The 17,172-nt window shown below is 36.8% G+C and overlaps 1 protein-coding gene across 3 annotated transcripts in view; it reads left to right on the forward strand.

Annotated features, from left to right (window-relative positions):
• Positions 1–8,834, forward strand: part of LOC106922642 (5-hydroxytryptamine receptor 4) — a 36,303-nt gene extending 27,469 nt beyond the window's left edge. For all 3 annotated transcript variants that reach the window (XM_014995223.2, XM_014995229.2, XM_088011028.1), the window contains one exon: positions 8,438–8,834. In XM_014995223.2, the coding sequence (XP_014850709.2) occupies positions 8,438–8,531 (94 nt within the window). In that variant the 3' untranslated portion in view covers positions 8,532–8,834. The remainder of the gene's footprint in view (positions 1–8,437) is intronic.
• Positions 8,835–17,172: the final 8,338 nt, after the last annotated feature.

Raw genomic sequence — 17,172 nt, forward strand, 5'->3', positions numbered from 1 at the left:
GCAGAATTTACTTAATTGGTTATATTTATGTAATTTCAGGCCTGTTGAGACATGGATCAACAAGTCTAAAAATCTCTGCATTTATCCCACCCCCGCCCCCATGTTTCCAGGGAAAAGAAAATTTAAACAAAAAGGGATATGAAAATTTTGTGCTGAATGGGAATATGGCTCAAGATTGAGAGTATGAAGTGCAAACACTAACGAGGGATTAAGGTAAATGTATTGAACTGTCACAGTACAGACATTCGTGCGTAAAGTAGAAAGCCTACTTTACACAAGTTATACATGCCACTGTCACTTAAAAGAAGGCATGCACTGATCCATGTGTTTCATTATGTGTGATAGCAGAAAGTGTACTGATTAAGCTAGAATATAAAGAGCACTCCACACCAAGCTACTGCAATAACAGCTGGTAATAACACACATGTTTGCTTAATTTTAATTTGCAGAGTTCAGGTTGCTATGATACTTGATCTGTAACAGCAGTGGGAATCAGTTGGCTGCTTTCCGGCTTTTTGGCTTAAATCAACTGTAGTGACAGGGCTGGTACTACATCCTTAATCGAGCAGGACATTTTCAATAAAAGCACAAGTAGACGCTTAAGTTCTTAAAAAGTGCCATCTAGAGTTCAAATAGTATTACACAAATGAGAACCATTAGCAGTATTGATGTAAGCCGGTCATCATTACTGCACACAATCTAGAGAGCATACAAGTTCCCTAACCACTCAGGACTTTCTGTAAACATTTTCATAGATCTCTTATTAATAATCCCAAAACTGCGCTGGAAATTAAAGCGTCCTGTAATATCAGACTATTGATTCTTACTGGACACTGCACATTTGGTAACTTGAAATAGACTAGATTCCATTTTTTATGATGAATCAATGCAAACAGGAAACACTAAAGAGCTTCCACTTTTTTTTTCATTCCTCCCAGTTTGTTGAACTCCAAACAATCACAACTGTATTTCAGTGGTGCACACAGGGGTCACTGGTGAATCTTTAACATTCAGCCGATTTTAGCTTCAGGTGAAGTACATACTTTACATTTCTCAGTCTGCACAAAAAAGTCTGTAACAGTGAGCATGTGAAGCTGACGAGTGAAGGGCTCAGTTTAAATCTGACGAAAATACAGGCACTGAGCCTGTGTACTCGGTGCAGCCGCAGTTTAATTTCAGTTTAAATTTCAGACATTCTCAAGATTTATTTAGTTTATTTCATGTTTTGTCTCTCTGATCATGTTTTTATTTTTTATTTAAACCTTCTGCAGCAGAAGCAGATAAAATGCAGAGCAGTTCAGTTCAGTTTTGTTTAATGCAGGTGAAATGTCTTTGAGGAAATTGATCATTGTGCTCCCAGTTCAGTAAAGTCTGCCTGCATGCCAAAGCAAATATGAGTTTAATTTTGGGGCATTGTGCTGGCAGCACTCTGAGTGAGTTACTGTAGCACTCCAGCTACCACAGCTCTCATGTATACCACATGCTGCCACAGCTCTAGCTTCTGATAAATGAATGGCTTTAGCCACGTTGCTGGTACAGAAAACAGTGCACTCCAAAATATACCATGCCATGCACAATGCAGGGTTTCACTGGTGGTTCTTGCATGAACGGTGCTTAAGGGACCCCGTCCTACTGTTGCCCCTCAACCAATTAAAATGCAAGAATGTATCTGAGCTTGTGGTGGCCCAAACTCAAGTTCAACCTGGAAGAAAACATGTGTTACCTAGTCTCCTGATCATCCTCGATCTGACCCCACATATATGTCAGATCTCCATCTCTTTCATAAAATCCATTGAAAACTTGTTTAGGGTACAACTAACTGGCAAGTTATATTTCATTATCTGATGTTAATGCACCACCGGGGGCAACTACCCATAGCAAAAAAAATCTATAGAGATTATTAAAAAAGTAGGGCTAAAAAGGTACTCCTCTTAGTGAAGATGCGCACTCGCCTCCAAATTCTGTCCAGCTATGCTGTGCTGTTTGTTTGGCAATCTGAATTAAGCTGTGTGGGTTTTCAGGCAGTAGTTCAAATGCAAAGTCTGCCCATTAGATTCTACTGAGGCCCATAAAAATCAGCTGTAGGTTTTTAGGTGTCTAGTTTCACATGTTTAAAAATCCTGTCGTTCTTGCTTTAACACATGCTCACAGAGCAGCTCGTATCGTCTGAAAAATAAGTAACTTATTTCAGATAAATGTGTAGATACTCAGAGACCGTTCAGATCTCAGGATGTCAGGACATTCCAATATAAATCTTCACATGAAAACAAATTGATATTTAAGAAGCAGAATTATGGCCAGCGGTGTTCTGAAGTTTGGATCAACACAAATTGGCCCCAGACTTCTTATCTTGAAAAAAATCTTCCAATGGGTGAACGACAGACATCTTTGAGCTGGCAGACCGGCTCGATCCAGCCTTGATTTTGCTTTTCTGCACGTTTTTCTGAGACTGGTATAAGGTGCAGAAAGCTTCTAATAAGTTTCAGCTTTTTCCAAGAGATGGTATCAGGACAGGCCGGTTTTTCACACATTGGTTAGAAAGGCTGATTGGTGCATAGGCATGTAGCTTACTAATATTTAACACTGGTTTAGCTTTTTAATCTGCAACACCAAGCTTAAACTTACAAAACTCCAAAGCACTTTGCTAAATGATTACCTGTCAGCTGTTTTAATGATGTCCCCCCCCATTATAAGCAACACTTGCAGGGATAAATGATAGCTGTCCAATGACTGAGATCAAAGTATTACAACAGACTCTGAGTGCTTTTTTCAGTAATGTGCAGTGAGTGTGAAGTTAAACTAGGTAAAATTTAAGCCCAAATGTGAAGAAAATTGAGAATGATTGAACGAATGCAAATAAGATCAACCGTCGGTTCAATGCCCTTATGTAGAATCTTTTGTACATCGAAATGCCACAAAAAAAAAAAAAATCTGTAAAGGCTTTTGCTTGTTATCGAGTTGTCCATCTATAAGCAGGAAGTGAGTTGGTTTTACTTCAGTGGAATGGGAGAGGATCAAGAACAAAATCCTGGCAGATAAAATCGTTTTTTGGCCTTATCTGAGCACACCAGGCCTGTTTGGAGAAAGGAGCGGCTTTTCTTTTGATCTCTGACAGGAGACACAGTGGAGCACAGTGATATGGACAAAAGTAACTTTAAACTGTAGAAAATTGAAACTAATTTTTAAAAAATTATCCACATTTCCATACATACATAAATTTTTAGAATGACAAAAACAGGTATGATGGGAATAATAGAAAACAAACAAATGCCAAAGTATTTTTTTAATGACATGATAGTATGCAATTATTGTGGGCTTTTATTTAGATTATATTGATTTACTAGCAAGTTTAGCTGAATTCTTTTAAATTAATTTGAAGCAAACAAGAATAAAGCTGTTATTGACGCTGGAAAAACGCTTGTGATCTGTCCAGAGACTTTTCTGCCCCAGAAACCCAGAAACCAGTGCGGACTGATAAATTATTCTGTTTATAGTTTTGTTGGTCATTGTTGAAGTTTCCTTTCCATGAAGAATTTGAGCTACGACCTTTTCCAGACTTGCTTTTCCTTTTGAGAGCAGTCCCAGTTAGGCTAGTGTTACATGTGCAAAAAGCATTTTTGATTTGTTTAGCTGCAAAAAACTGTGCCAGTGTGTGTGTTGTGACATAAATAATTCTATGCAGGTTGTCTGATTTAGATTCTTCTGCAGTCTATCTATAATAATACACTTATTAAAAATATCAAAAAGAATCAAAAGTACATGTGGATATGTTTTCCTCTTAATCCCAAGTTAATGGGCAAGTTAACTTCCACAGCATATTTTCATGACTTACCTTTAGCTTGTATAACCCAGCTGTGTTCAGATTTGTTTTTTGTGATGTTTATAAAGAAACTTTGAAATCTTTCACACCTAAAGACAGCATTAGCTGCCCACAGTGGCGAGCAATAACTTTTTATAGCTACACATGTGATGTCAACTGACTTCCTAAAAATGTTACATTTAAACAATGACAGTGCATTGGATCACATATTGCAGCTGAGGGAAATCAACTAAAATCTAAAATGAGAGACTGCTGTCTGAAAATCTGAACTGAGAGTTGTTTTTCTTGGCATAATATAAATTATGTTAAGGCAGACTTGCGTGCTCTCTCATTTAAAGGAGCAGTATGAAGGATTTCGTGACATCTAGTGGTGAAGTTTCAAACTACTACTCTACTCTATCAACTCTATCATGCTCCTCCATTTTATTTTGGCATGCAGAATAAATATGACATTCATACATGTTGTTGCAAGATGACTGGACTGCAGCTTATTGACTTTCTTATCCTCTTCTTAAACATACTTTGGATTATTTGGTACAATACAAGATATAAAGCAATAACCCTAAAAGAAAAAAAAAATCACCGACACATAAACCTTGCATACAAGAACCCGACTTCAGCAAAAAATAATAAAAAAAAAATCTCAGTCAATGAAATTCATAAACTGCACTGAACCCCACTCACTATGAGGTTATTTGAAACGCTCTTATGAATATGTTTACTGTTTAGAGTTGGCAACGAGGTTTAAAAAGAAACTTTAAAGCATGGTTCCTAAGAATGATATTTTGTGACCTGCTTTTTTTTTGCTATCATTTTAGTTGAACAGTAAACAGGACTACAAAGATCCACTGACTTTTACTCAAAATCAGTCTTGGGTGCACCCTTACGATGCTAGCATCTACTTGGGATACTTCATTATCCAAGCCTTTTTGAAGGAAGAGTGGTTATTTTCTGTTCCTGTTGCTAAGACTAGAGAGAAAAATTTTTTGTTAAAAAACATACTGACCACAGATAACACAGGTTGTTGTCCCAGTAGCCATCTTCCAATCTCTGTTTTGTGTGGTTGATGCAAGTTTAGGGGAAAAAAGTTACCAAACATTTTGTTATATTACTGTCATTTCAGTATGTAAAAATATTAGCTTTGTGCTTTTACACAAGCTAGTTTAGTGAAAAAGGTGTTTCCCAAACATAAGTGATAAAAAGTTGCATGCAACTGCAAAGACTGTTAAAAAGGCCACCAACTCATCATGCTTAGACCTGCTTTTATTCTGCTAAACTGCTTCTCTGTTCTTGTGGGAAAACACAACTTGTCTCCTTTTATTTCCCCATCAACCCACCGCCACGTCTATCCCGTCTCATTGCCTCAGCGTTAAAAGATGATGAGACACAATTTGATTATTTAATGTTCCCACACCATAGTGGGACAAAATTAAAGGAACACAAAGCTCCCCTCTTATCTCGTCTTGATCTCCTTTAAAGGTCACATAGCAGATCAGTTGATGTTTTGTTCACAAACGACAGAAATGTTGATGTTTTCAGTGTAAAGAGATGAACAATTATTTCATTTGAAGCATCTGGACTCCAACAACATTTGGCTTTTACCGCAAAGAGAAATGTTTTTTTCTTTTTTGTGAAACCAACAGATTGCACAAATATTACAATTTATGTTGCCTTAAATTCAGTAGGATGAAATAATTCTCTGCATTTGGAATGTTAGGCTGTCTAAAAGGGCTCAAAGAGGATGTTTTCTACATTACTATTAGAATTTTAAAAGCCCTTTTGTTCCCATGAGACAAATTAGTGAAATACCACAAGGGCCGAGATTCTCCCGTTTCTCACTGCCAGTAAAAGAGCGTAGAAAGCAGCCTCAGCTGTTCTGCATAAATCTGAATTTGTACAGCAAGTGACAGCTGGCACGTCACAAACAACATAAAGTGATTTAAAATTACAAAAACGTGCTGCAAGACAAGTCACCATCATGTTAAGCGAACTCCAAGGATATAGTCAGCTATGCTTTTTTTCATAAACTGATGCTGACAAATTTGATTTGGAAAATTCCTGTCCTCTGTTCATTTTTTTTAAAAGTACAAATGTTCTCTTTTGATGTGGACGACAGATACTTTTGGGTCACAAATAAAACTCACAGAACTGACTTCATACTGCCTTCAACTGTCTGTGGAAAGTCCCCTATCTTAACCCATGTGTCAGTAGGACTTATATATGTATATAGGACCATATAGCGATAGGACAACCATTAATAAATGTAATTTCTGCTGAGATTCAATTTTATTTTTTTAGGAAAAGAAAAAAAATATGTTATGTTTAATCTGATTTAATGTCAGGTAGTGAGAAAAGGTAGATTATCTTTAGTAAATGTCTGTTTTAAATTATATACAAGTACCTTGAAAATGTCATTGCTTGACCTTACAGATTAGCTTGACGACCCATCTTAGCATCCGGCTCAAAAAGAGTTTCGTCTGAATCATTTTGTTTTTATATTTCTGATATATAGACATTCAAACAAAGCTTTTAAAATAAACATCACGATTGTTGTGTTGTGACTCTGAAATGCAAGTATGTCTTTTCATTTTTTTAATAGAATGATCATATGTTTGGACAGTTTGAATACACAGGCAGCTGCAACTGTAATTTACGTTCCTTTCTCTTTAAGAATGTGGTTAAAAAAAATTAAGAAACTACATTTTGTCTTGGTTGTGTGAAGCAACCAATCTGCTTTTGTTTTACTTACTGAATGCTTGTGACATTGTCTCCCTGCAAGAGTGCTGACTCAGCAAAAGAGAGACAGAAACCAAGAAGGAGAATCCCAATTGAACCTAAACAAAACATGACCAACTTGACAGATTTGGGTCGCGATAAACGTTTTGTTTGCATCATATTCTTTGCTACTTTGTGTGTGAGAAACATTTTGTCTGTTTTCTCCAAGTGGAACCTTGACATGAGTCCATTTTGATCATTAAGTTTCAATAACTTAATTGGTTGTTTTATCCTTAAAGCCACATCAGACATTTCTGTGTACCAGCTCAACTATTATAACTTCATTGAGTTATTTTCTACATTAATAACTGCATCAATGATGCAGTTATTAATGTAGTGTGAATGTTAGAGTGTGACTCAAACACACCGTCTACCTGTTTACCTTTGGTCTATTTGGCATTAGGTTTACTTATGTGGACTGTCTCTTTTAAACAACCTCGCTAATAAATAACTTATGCAGCTTCCTTTCTGAGAAAGCAGGACATGGCCATGTGTGGTTTATATGTTAGTTTTCAGATCCTAACAGATTTTTCACATTTTATCGTCAAGACCTGTCTTAAAATATATCTAGTTTCCTATTTTTACTCTATTAAAAATAAAAGACTGAATCATAGCCTTAAAAGTATCCAGGAGGTCAAACATAAAGTGGGCTTCTGACTAATCAGGAGGATATTTTGGCGCTACAACTAGGATCAAATGTAATTCCAAGAAAGTGTTCATGTAACCGTTTGAAACAAATATTAATGTTAGGTTTTTTTTTAGTAACTAACAGATGGCTGGATGATCGTGTTATTTGCATCTCTTGTGGATGGTAGCAGATTTGAGCTCCGTTTTCAGTTTGCTGATCTGGAGTATAAAGATGTTGCCACAATGTCGAGTCGGAAATGTCCCTACTGTACGACGCTATTTCTATGTTAAAGATGGCAAAAATAATGTCTGGAAAAGAGAAATGGTTGTTAGTTTCTTTCTGGGAAGAAAAATAATAAAGGTACATTTTAAACTTTCTCAAGTCAGTTAATGAACAGTTAGAAAATTATTCGCAATTGGGAAATTTTAAAGGGATTTTTCAGTTTTCCTGGGAGTAGTCCAAAATGTGAACTCAAACTCAGACTGTGCAATCTACAGAAAAATTTGAAAACATCCAAGAGTTTCCTCTCAGACCCAACCTGCCTCAGGCTGACCAGTGAAATACTACATTTTTTCATGACTGGACCATTAGAGAAGGGCTGGAGAAGAATGTATCAGTTGGAAGGAGTGTCAGGAGAAAGCCTCTTCTCTCTAAGACAAACATGGGTTCATGACTCCAGAGTGTCATGTTGCATCCGATTTAATCACAAGACCTCTGGAAGAATGTCCTTTAACAACAAGTGAGACCATATTGGAGATGTTTAGCCAATTATCGGGAGCCATGTTTGGAGAAAACCAAAGAGTTTTGGGGTCAAGTGTGAGGCCATTTCTGTTGAAGCTTCGTCCAAACTGAATCATTCAACCAATAACAGCAACGTTGTGGAAACGAGTGGGTCAAAATTTACCCACAATAGCTGAGAATAATAAAGGCATGCAGAAAATGGAAAACTCAAGCTAAATCTGCTAAAGGTGGTTCTGCTAAATGTGTCAGTAATTCCCAGCGAGTTTGATTCGACTTCCCATGACTTCTCCCCATTACTGTTCCCAGCAATTCCTACCAAGATCTCTACGACAGTGGTTTATAGAAATCAAAATTTCCAGAGCTCTACAATAACTGGAAGGTTTTTTTTTTGAAAGGTGTTTATAACTTGAAGCCTACTGTCTTGCATTAAGACTTGGTTAATGTGGACTAACAAAGTTTTTTGTCTCTTTCAGATTGTCCTTCCTGCCAAATAGAAGCTACAGCGATAATGGCCAGACAATTCTTGCCAACGAACAAGAGTCTCAGGACTCTCTTGGGCCCCTATGAGGATAACTTTACGGGAACAGAACTGTGAACTGCTCATCAGATTTGGGGGACATTTAACTCCAATGTCTTGGCATCTGTGATCTTAAACAGTGTACTTTAATGCTAGCTGACTTTCCATAGAGATGCAGTTCCCTCATGATCCTTGGCTGTTTCATAATAGCTCAGTGAAGATGAACTCTGCTTTCTGAATGTGACATACAAGACAACTGCTGCTACTCTTAAAATCTAATGTTTAATAAAAAACAAAGTACGATATAAGTGCATTTTTGAGGTAAGCATAAAACATATTAAGGTTGAAATGGAGATCTGATGTTACGCTTTCATTTTATATTTTGAAATGTACAAACTCAATGTGATTTTTGAGCACTAGATGGCAGTAAAGCAACCATTGATTTCCTTCTTGCCAAATGGGAAGGCAGAATATGATATTTCAATTAATAATTGACAATGAAAAGCTGATGAATGAATGTATCTTAGCAATAACAAGGGTTTACGTCCGCTAGGTTTTTGATGTCTGGTTGAACTCCGACTGTCTCCCGCCCACAAAACATCTCCCAAATTATGAATTTTAAGGCGCATAAAAAGCAATCCATTGATTCATGTCAGTTTTTTCTTTATTCTTCAACTCTTGTCTCACTTTTTCCATTGGACTCTATCTACAAGGCAGGAAAAACCTTAGCTCCTACAATCACAAACCAAACGCTGCTGGAGCTTTAACTGGAACTATGTGGTGTGGTCAAATGATACCAAGATTGACATTTATTTTCTCCTAGCAAACACTCCAGGTGAGTCTCTATGAAAAAGGAGTAACATGTGGGAATGCTACCTAACAGGTATGCTACCTGTTGGGTGTCGTGGAGGTTCTGCTTCTCTTCCAAAGGCGATATGTTAGAGTGCATAGTGTCTGGAAATTTTGAAATCCTCAGAGGTTTTAAATAAAAATCCAGTGACGTCTGCCAGAAAACTGAAAATGGATTGCTATTAGGTCTTTCAGCAGGATGATTGTGGTCAAATCAAGACAAATGACTCACCACACTCGGTAACAACGTTTTTCCACGGTCATGTCAGTCTTCAGAAAGGAAAGAGAACTGAAGAGAATGGAGGTGGCAAAGAGGAACTGTCAAAACTTCTCAAAAATGTATTTTAATTCAAAATGAAGAGAGCAGCAGTGATAAAATATTTTTTAACTGATTTCCTGATTGGAAATAACACAGAGCCTTCTTGCAATAATGCATCAGAAGAAGGAATGCAGTACCCTTTTAAAAACATTTCACTCCTGCACACTTTGGTGTGTCTTATCTCATCCTAAGGCTTTGTCTTACAGTCCCACAGAGCCGGTGCTTTATTTTGGTTTTTACTCTAAGGTGGTGCTAACAAGAGAAAGATATTTTTAACCATACAAGACACAAAGTCAATAGTTTGTCCTTTTAAGGACTGAAGGAAGCCAGTAGTGTTGCTATTTTGGTGAGAACCACGGCCTAGCTGCCTTTTCTTTAATAAATCGGTCCACTGAGAGGGGAAAAATGTCTCTTATTTAATTCAACACGAGAGGTCAGGCGGCTGAACTACAGCTTTAAAACAAGAGTTGTCTTATTTTGTTTGAGAAATATGCATGCAAGTAGTGGTTGCCATGTGAAACAGAATATGTTTCCCAAATCAATCTAAATTTTTAGCCATTTATTTGCTCTTCCGCTAAAAAAAAAAAAAAGAAAACTGATCTTTAAAAGTAGCTAAAACAACTGACTACAGTGTCATGTTTGCCAATGAGGAGTCAGGGGGAATAGAAAACTTACAAAACATGGGGGAGTCACAGGAGCCAGGGAAAGATCAACTATAGGAACCAGTGGAGAAGAGCATAACATGAGAGACTGGGGAATGTGATTACTGGCGTGAAAGCAGGTGAGCCTAATTACCAGAATGAATGTCAGCAGTGACATCCTGACACGAACTGCGTTTCCATTAAAAATGTGCTCTGCACTTTGTTGATATTCTGCTAAATATCGAAAACCACAATTTCGAAACTTAATTAAAATCACACGTTAATAAATTTGTTAATGCAATCAGTCATTAAAAAACTTGCCATGCCATCACCTTCCTACAACTTCCTGTTATCGTTTCCGCCTGTATTAACATCCGGTTGTTGATCACGTGACTTGTGTGATGCAAAAACGTTTTCCATTGCAGTTTTGAGATTCTGATACCTTTTGTCGTAAATTGTTTGTTTTTTTTCGATATTGGCGTGTTTCCATTAGGCAAATTTATTTTCGTAATTCGAATTTGCGCAATTATATTCAAGCTTATCACCCACGTTTTTGGACTGTGGCCTGGGAGAAGGCCGGAGTGGCGGGAGAGAATACACAGAGTTCCTGAAAAACTTTCAAAATAAAACAAGAACTAAGATTTATAAACATAACTAAACACTGTGACACAACAGAAAATAAATACACGTACAGCACAGAGACGTGCTCACGGAATTATGATAAATAGTGACAGTTCAGACGGAAAGGAGACATTCAGGATGAGTTGTTGAAATTATTTCTCAAGCTTGAACTAAGAACATCCTGACTGCTGTTCATCTTAAGTCTTTTCTTTTTTTCTTTTCTTTTAAACCGTCATTAAAAATTTTTGTTTACGGAAATTGAAGAGAGAACAGGCTGGGGAATAAAATAAAAAGCACGTTTAAGTTTAGCCACTAGGTGTAGCTGCAGCACCGGAAACTAGGATGGTTCTCTGTTGATAAAAGTCTGCACATAAGAACTTATGTCTGCTTAAAATCTACAATAATAAAAACAGCAAAAACATGGTCAATGACATCACCTGATTTCCATTGTTATTATATGAGAAACAAACTTCAGTATTGACCAAATAATTACAAATTACAATTACAAATTAAAATGCAGACAGACGGGCCTTTTCAAAGTAAACAAAAAGGTTTTCAGTCTGTATAACTCAATCTAAATATATTTTACAAAGTAGTAAATGTTATTGTTGTTTCTGGAATTACCAAGAGACAATCTGTGAAAATATTTACCCTTATTAAAAATATTAATGTTTTCCTTTTTTGCCCCTGTTCCATCTTAGATCAGGGTTTTTACTGGGTTTGTGGTTTTCAAACTTTTGCAGCAGAAAAGCTGAGATCATATGAGCTTTTACAAACCGAACCAACTGCAACAAAGGCAATAAGCAATGATTTAAACAATCTGTGAGTAGTGCACAATAATTTTCAGTACATGTGTGACAAAATAATGTGTTAAATAATGCTGATAAGTTCCTTAAAATCAGGAATCCAGTTAAAGGAATAGGAAACCCCCCTGTGAAAAACAAAATCTGAGAGTAAGTTTTTAAGCTTGTGGCTTTGTCAGCACATTAGGATATGCATGTAACTTTTTAACTAAATCTCAGTTACTACGTGTACCATCAAGAGAAATGGTTTTTTGTAATGGATAACATATTTCTTGATCCCCACAGTGTCTCCGAACTCTGCACACTCAGCACGAATTCTAAGTATGAATTCTAAGCAAGAATAAATGCTTTTAAAGTTCCAGATGATAAAATCTAATATTCTTTTGTCAAGATGGACTACATAGCATGCAACACAGTACTCCGGAGTTCCTTGCTTTCTGGATTTTCTGTGTCCACTTGCACCAACTTTTCTGATTTTACAGTCAGAAAAGTTGATTGTTAACTAGTATTTCTTCCATTTCTGGTTCACTAGGGGGCGACAGGCCTTCTACTCAGGTAGTTTTGCGTTGCTCTTTTGTTATGGATGGACGATAATAAATCGCTCGTTGTTGAGGAAAAGCTGCATGGCCGTGCTAGGAGATTTATGGTAAGTTGCCGTGTATATCGTAGAGCTGATCTGGAGATTATGGGTTTCGCACGTTTTTTTTTTTTTGTTTTTTTTTTTGCAATTTAATTTAACAGATGAAAATAGATTTTCTTTACAGCTGGAAGTGTGCATACAACAGGTACATCTTCAAATAAGAGCTGATTTTGGTCAGTAGTGATGGTCTACAACTTAAATGCCCAGTCTAAGTCTGTGTATTGAAAGCCAACACTTTAACAAGACCACTCCAATATCATCTCGTTTTTATTGCCATTCAGAGGTGAAGCTGCTAGTGTTCCTTGAATCATAATCCTGCTGCACAACCCAACTGCACCTGATCTTAAATCCAAATCCTGAAGAAAGAAAGCCAGAACCAGATCCATTACACTACTTCCATATTTCCTGTAATGTTGATTTTGTTTAAATGGTGCATTAGTTTGTGGCCAGCTGCAATAGAAAATGTCACTTTTGTCAGTTCACAGAATAATATCTCAAAGGTTTTTTTGGCAAATGAGAAATGGGCATTTATGTTTTCTTTCAAACAGCTGGAAGCAATGGATGCAATTTGCTCAGCTTCCTTGTTATTAATAACTTATTTATTTCTAATGACCTTAACTGAGGTAAGTGAAGTCCGAAAAGCTTTAGATACTGTATTGTTCTGGGTTCTTCTATGAACGTGTAGATGAGTAGTTGATGGATTCTGGGGAGAATTTTGGTCGGCCTGCATCTTCATAAAAGGTTGTGGATGATGACTCCCCGTATGATTTCACAAGCCTTTTAATAATGATGTATGTCAATTAATTTGCTTCTCACATGTTCTTGAATTTCTTTTCACGGCATGAGGATGTTTTTTAACCTACTTCCTGTTGTTAGTCAGGCGTGTCTGGCAGGAGCGAAACTGTCCCAAAACAAGACTTGGCATTGTGACCTATAAATAATGATTTACAAGTAAATCATTATTTAACAAGGGGTGTGATTACTTTTTGTCAAAGTGCCAGGTTGGTTTTATTACTTTAAGAAATGAAATCAGCATTTGAAAATGGTGGTTTGTATTTCCACAAACTGCCTTTGTCTGATGTATTATTGTTATTTTCTTGATGATCTGAAGATTAATATTTGACTAAAAAGAGAGAAACTGAAAATATGTGCAAAGTTACTATTTTTTCCAGGGTAAAGCAGATTTTTGTTGCTGCCGCTGTTATGAACCCATGCGCTATCGAGCTCTTACAGACAGACTGCATATCATTTGCACAGCACAAATACACTAGGACTTGCAGGAATTTAGTCACCATGGCAACCCTCATCCACACGCACCAGCCCCTCCTCCTTCCCCTTTTGCATCCCTTGTCCTCTCTACCCCCCCTCCAATCCACATACAGAAACGATACAACGGCTGCTGCTCCCGTCATGCTTTGCAGTAGGAAACAGGAAGAAGCAAGTAGACACACCGCCAGCTGCCAGCACAGTGGAGAGCAGCATAGGCTCAAATTCCAGACCGATGGTGGATGAGGAGGCACCACACGTGGAGGCATGGCTGATGTCACCTCCAGGACGCACTCAAGCTGCTGCTTCTTTGGTGAGTTCAACCCTCCTTTGAGCTGTTTTTCAACACAAATCACGCAATGGCATGCAGAAAGGGCAGTAAACCTGCAGACAGATGGATGCTGCCGGTGGATTTAAAGCTACAGTGCGGTAATCCTCTCAGATGGGAAAGGATGAGGGGGTTTGGGGGTGTCTTGGCAAAAAGGTGATAAGGAAGGCAGGCAGAAACACTTCACATCTTCATATTTTTATTTATTTATTTATTTTACTTTTTTTTTTCAAGCAGGAAATGACACAGCTGCTTTGTACTTTAAGTTTCAACAATGTGTTAAAATTATGACACAGTCTCACCAATGACCGAGTACGTTAGAGGAACACAAAGAAAGTAAGCAGCCGCATCTTCCACTCTGACAATGATGGCATTGAGTGCAGCACTCATAGATAAACCCACATGCAAATCCACACACAGACCCTCACTGTCTCACATGCAGTCCATTTCAGCTGGATTTATTCCTCCTCATTCGCTCTCTGACATGATTTGTTCTATGCATTCAGTGATTAGACTCTGGAGGTCAAATATGCCAAAGTAAAATAAAAAGAAAATATGATAAAAATAAAATAAATACATTTTGATATGTCAGTATTTCACCAAGATGAAAAAAGGCATTTGGTAACTGCAAACACCTAAGAATAAATACTTAATTATGTCATTCATTAACTGAAAATCCAAATGAAAGCAATTATTATTACATCAAATAAATGTGAAATAAAGTGAAATAATACACTGAAATATATTTTTATTCATTTATGTTGTCATCAAAATTAACCTTAATTTCTGATTGTTGAGTGGGTTATGGACACAATTTTATTTGGACATAATTTAGAGGTTGTGTGGAATTTATTTTCTTTTTCCAAGCATACATTTATTAATGACTAACTTTATTTATTAAATTAGGGGTGTTAAAATATATAGAATTTCTAAGCTAAGGTTTGACATTAACAAAAGGAGTATTGACTAAATTTAATGCAATAAACAAAACACATGACTCACCTTCACAACTCAGGCTGATCCAAAGACAATAACACAACCTCGTTCCTTCAATGTGCTTTTAATTATGTTTTCGTTTCACTTGCAAACACAAATGAAACGTGTTGAATTCTGCCAAACACATGTGACTGGGTTAATGGTTTACCTGCCGGCAGGATAACGACCGTTAACATAAGACGAGATCTACAATGAAAAGGTTTTGAATGAAGTAAATCTCTTTTTGTCTTCTGCCAAAATCTGTGAAGAAAAAAAATGTAAAAGAAAATCTCCAGACGCCCTCCAGACACTCAACTGTCTTGAGAAGAAAGATTTCAATGTCTAGATTAGCAAAGCAAATAGAGACACAAAAGACCAAAGAATGTTTTTTTTTTTTTTTTTTTTTGTATAACAAAACACATTAAGGGATTTTGCTGTAACATTACAAATCAATGGAGAAGGGTTTCAGGGGGATGTAAACAAATTTGGATATTTGGATTAAACGGTGTTTTTGTCATGGTCTTGCGATGAAGGTTGAGCAGTGGTGTGCCAAGGGCAGATTGGGTTAAACCAACTCTAATTGAGCAGGATATTGTGTGGTCCTTCAAAGTGACAGGAGGAGGTATCATTTGTGTTGCCTATATTACCTTCAAGAAAATTGTTGAGCCTGTCAGAGAGACATCAGCTAGATTAATGTTCTAAATGTAACAAAATGAGATAAAGCAAGGCTGATTAGATTTAGATGGTGGTAGGTTGACATTAAACGAAAACTAATCTAGTGCAATTAAAAATGAGTTAAAGCAGAGCAGGATGCCCAGACCAGGATACTTTCCTGTATGCTCTGCAGGGAAGCCGACATATTTCTCTGCTTTCAAATACTCAGTAACATTTATTTATCCGTAAATCATTTTCAAATCAAGTTAAAATAACATCACAGGAGATGTTTTCTTATTTTAAACAGACTTTGAGGAAAATTTAAAAATAGATATATACATAACAGAATAAAATTTATAAATAAGACCAAAGAAAAAACTTTTTATTATTATTATTATTTTGCTGATATATTGAAGTATATGAAGATTAATTCTTTTGGGGCTGCATGATAAAGTACTCAGAAAAAAACTACTGCATATATAAATTAAAAGTGTGTAAAAATGCAAACAACCCAGAGTAAATGCAATGTGGAAAGTCAAATAACTTTATGAAGCAACTTATTTTTCATGACTGCTGAATAAAATCACATTTTTAACATAGCTGTTTACCATAATAGCTGACTTATAGCTTTTTTAAACAACATACCACACCTAAATGTCTCTTTATTATTCTATTTAGATACATTTCTTTCAATTTAAAGTTTCTACTTCACTTTCAATAAATGAAACTCGAGGAAAAACGTTTGTATATTAATATTTGTGCTACACATAATTTTAGGTCAACATTCAATTTTTTTGAAGTGACATTTGCTGTTTGGCTCTTCGTTTCCTTCCTCCTATTTTGAAATCTCAGCAGCAGGGGAGTTCTACTTCGCTGACCTTCTCAAGTGGCCAAAACATTTCTGCTACCAAAATCTCGTTTGATTCCGTGTATGTGACTAAACCTGCCACTAGGTGGAAATGACATTACATGACGTGGCATTTTTAAAAGCTATGAAACTGCATCGTCGAATTCAGGTGGCATGACAGTGTAACAGCAGAAAAACATCACATTTCAGACGGCTCAGACATTCAGAACTCGCTCTGATTCCCTTCACTTCAGTCTGTTAATGGTTCAACCTGCAGCTCTGTGCAAACACCGGCCCCTCCATAAGCATCGCTGCCGCACTCATTTATCAGCATGTTTTTAAGACCACATAGTAAAATCCCATTGAGATACATTTAGGTTTAATCATCACTTCGACTCAATTATTTTGGGAATTGTCATTCAATGAATTCTTGAGTCCAAATATTTTATAGATGGCCGACCCAATTGAAGTCAGATCTCTCTATGTGCTGCATAAGAAGACAATCTTATTCTTCTCGCTCTAAATCAGACTGAACTTTTCCTGTTTTAGGTCAGTTGGGCTCACCTAAAATATTTCTACTTGTCAAATGCCAGAGTGATGAGCGAGAGTTCACACACACCTTTTCACTTCTGCCCAGGGGTTTGTAATTGATTTGGAGCTATGCAGGTCTGAGTCGTTACTTTTTTCTGCTCGACATTCTTTCCTTGCGCTGCCACCTATTTTGTGAAGTTCACCAGTCCATCCTGCA

Source organism: Poecilia mexicana, unplaced genomic scaffold, assembly GCF_051168715.1.
Source record: "Poecilia mexicana isolate PSO_F unplaced genomic scaffold, ASM5116871v1 scaffold_12, whole genome shotgun sequence".
Classification (NCBI taxonomy): Eukaryota; Metazoa; Chordata; class Actinopteri; order Cyprinodontiformes; family Poeciliidae; genus Poecilia; species Poecilia mexicana.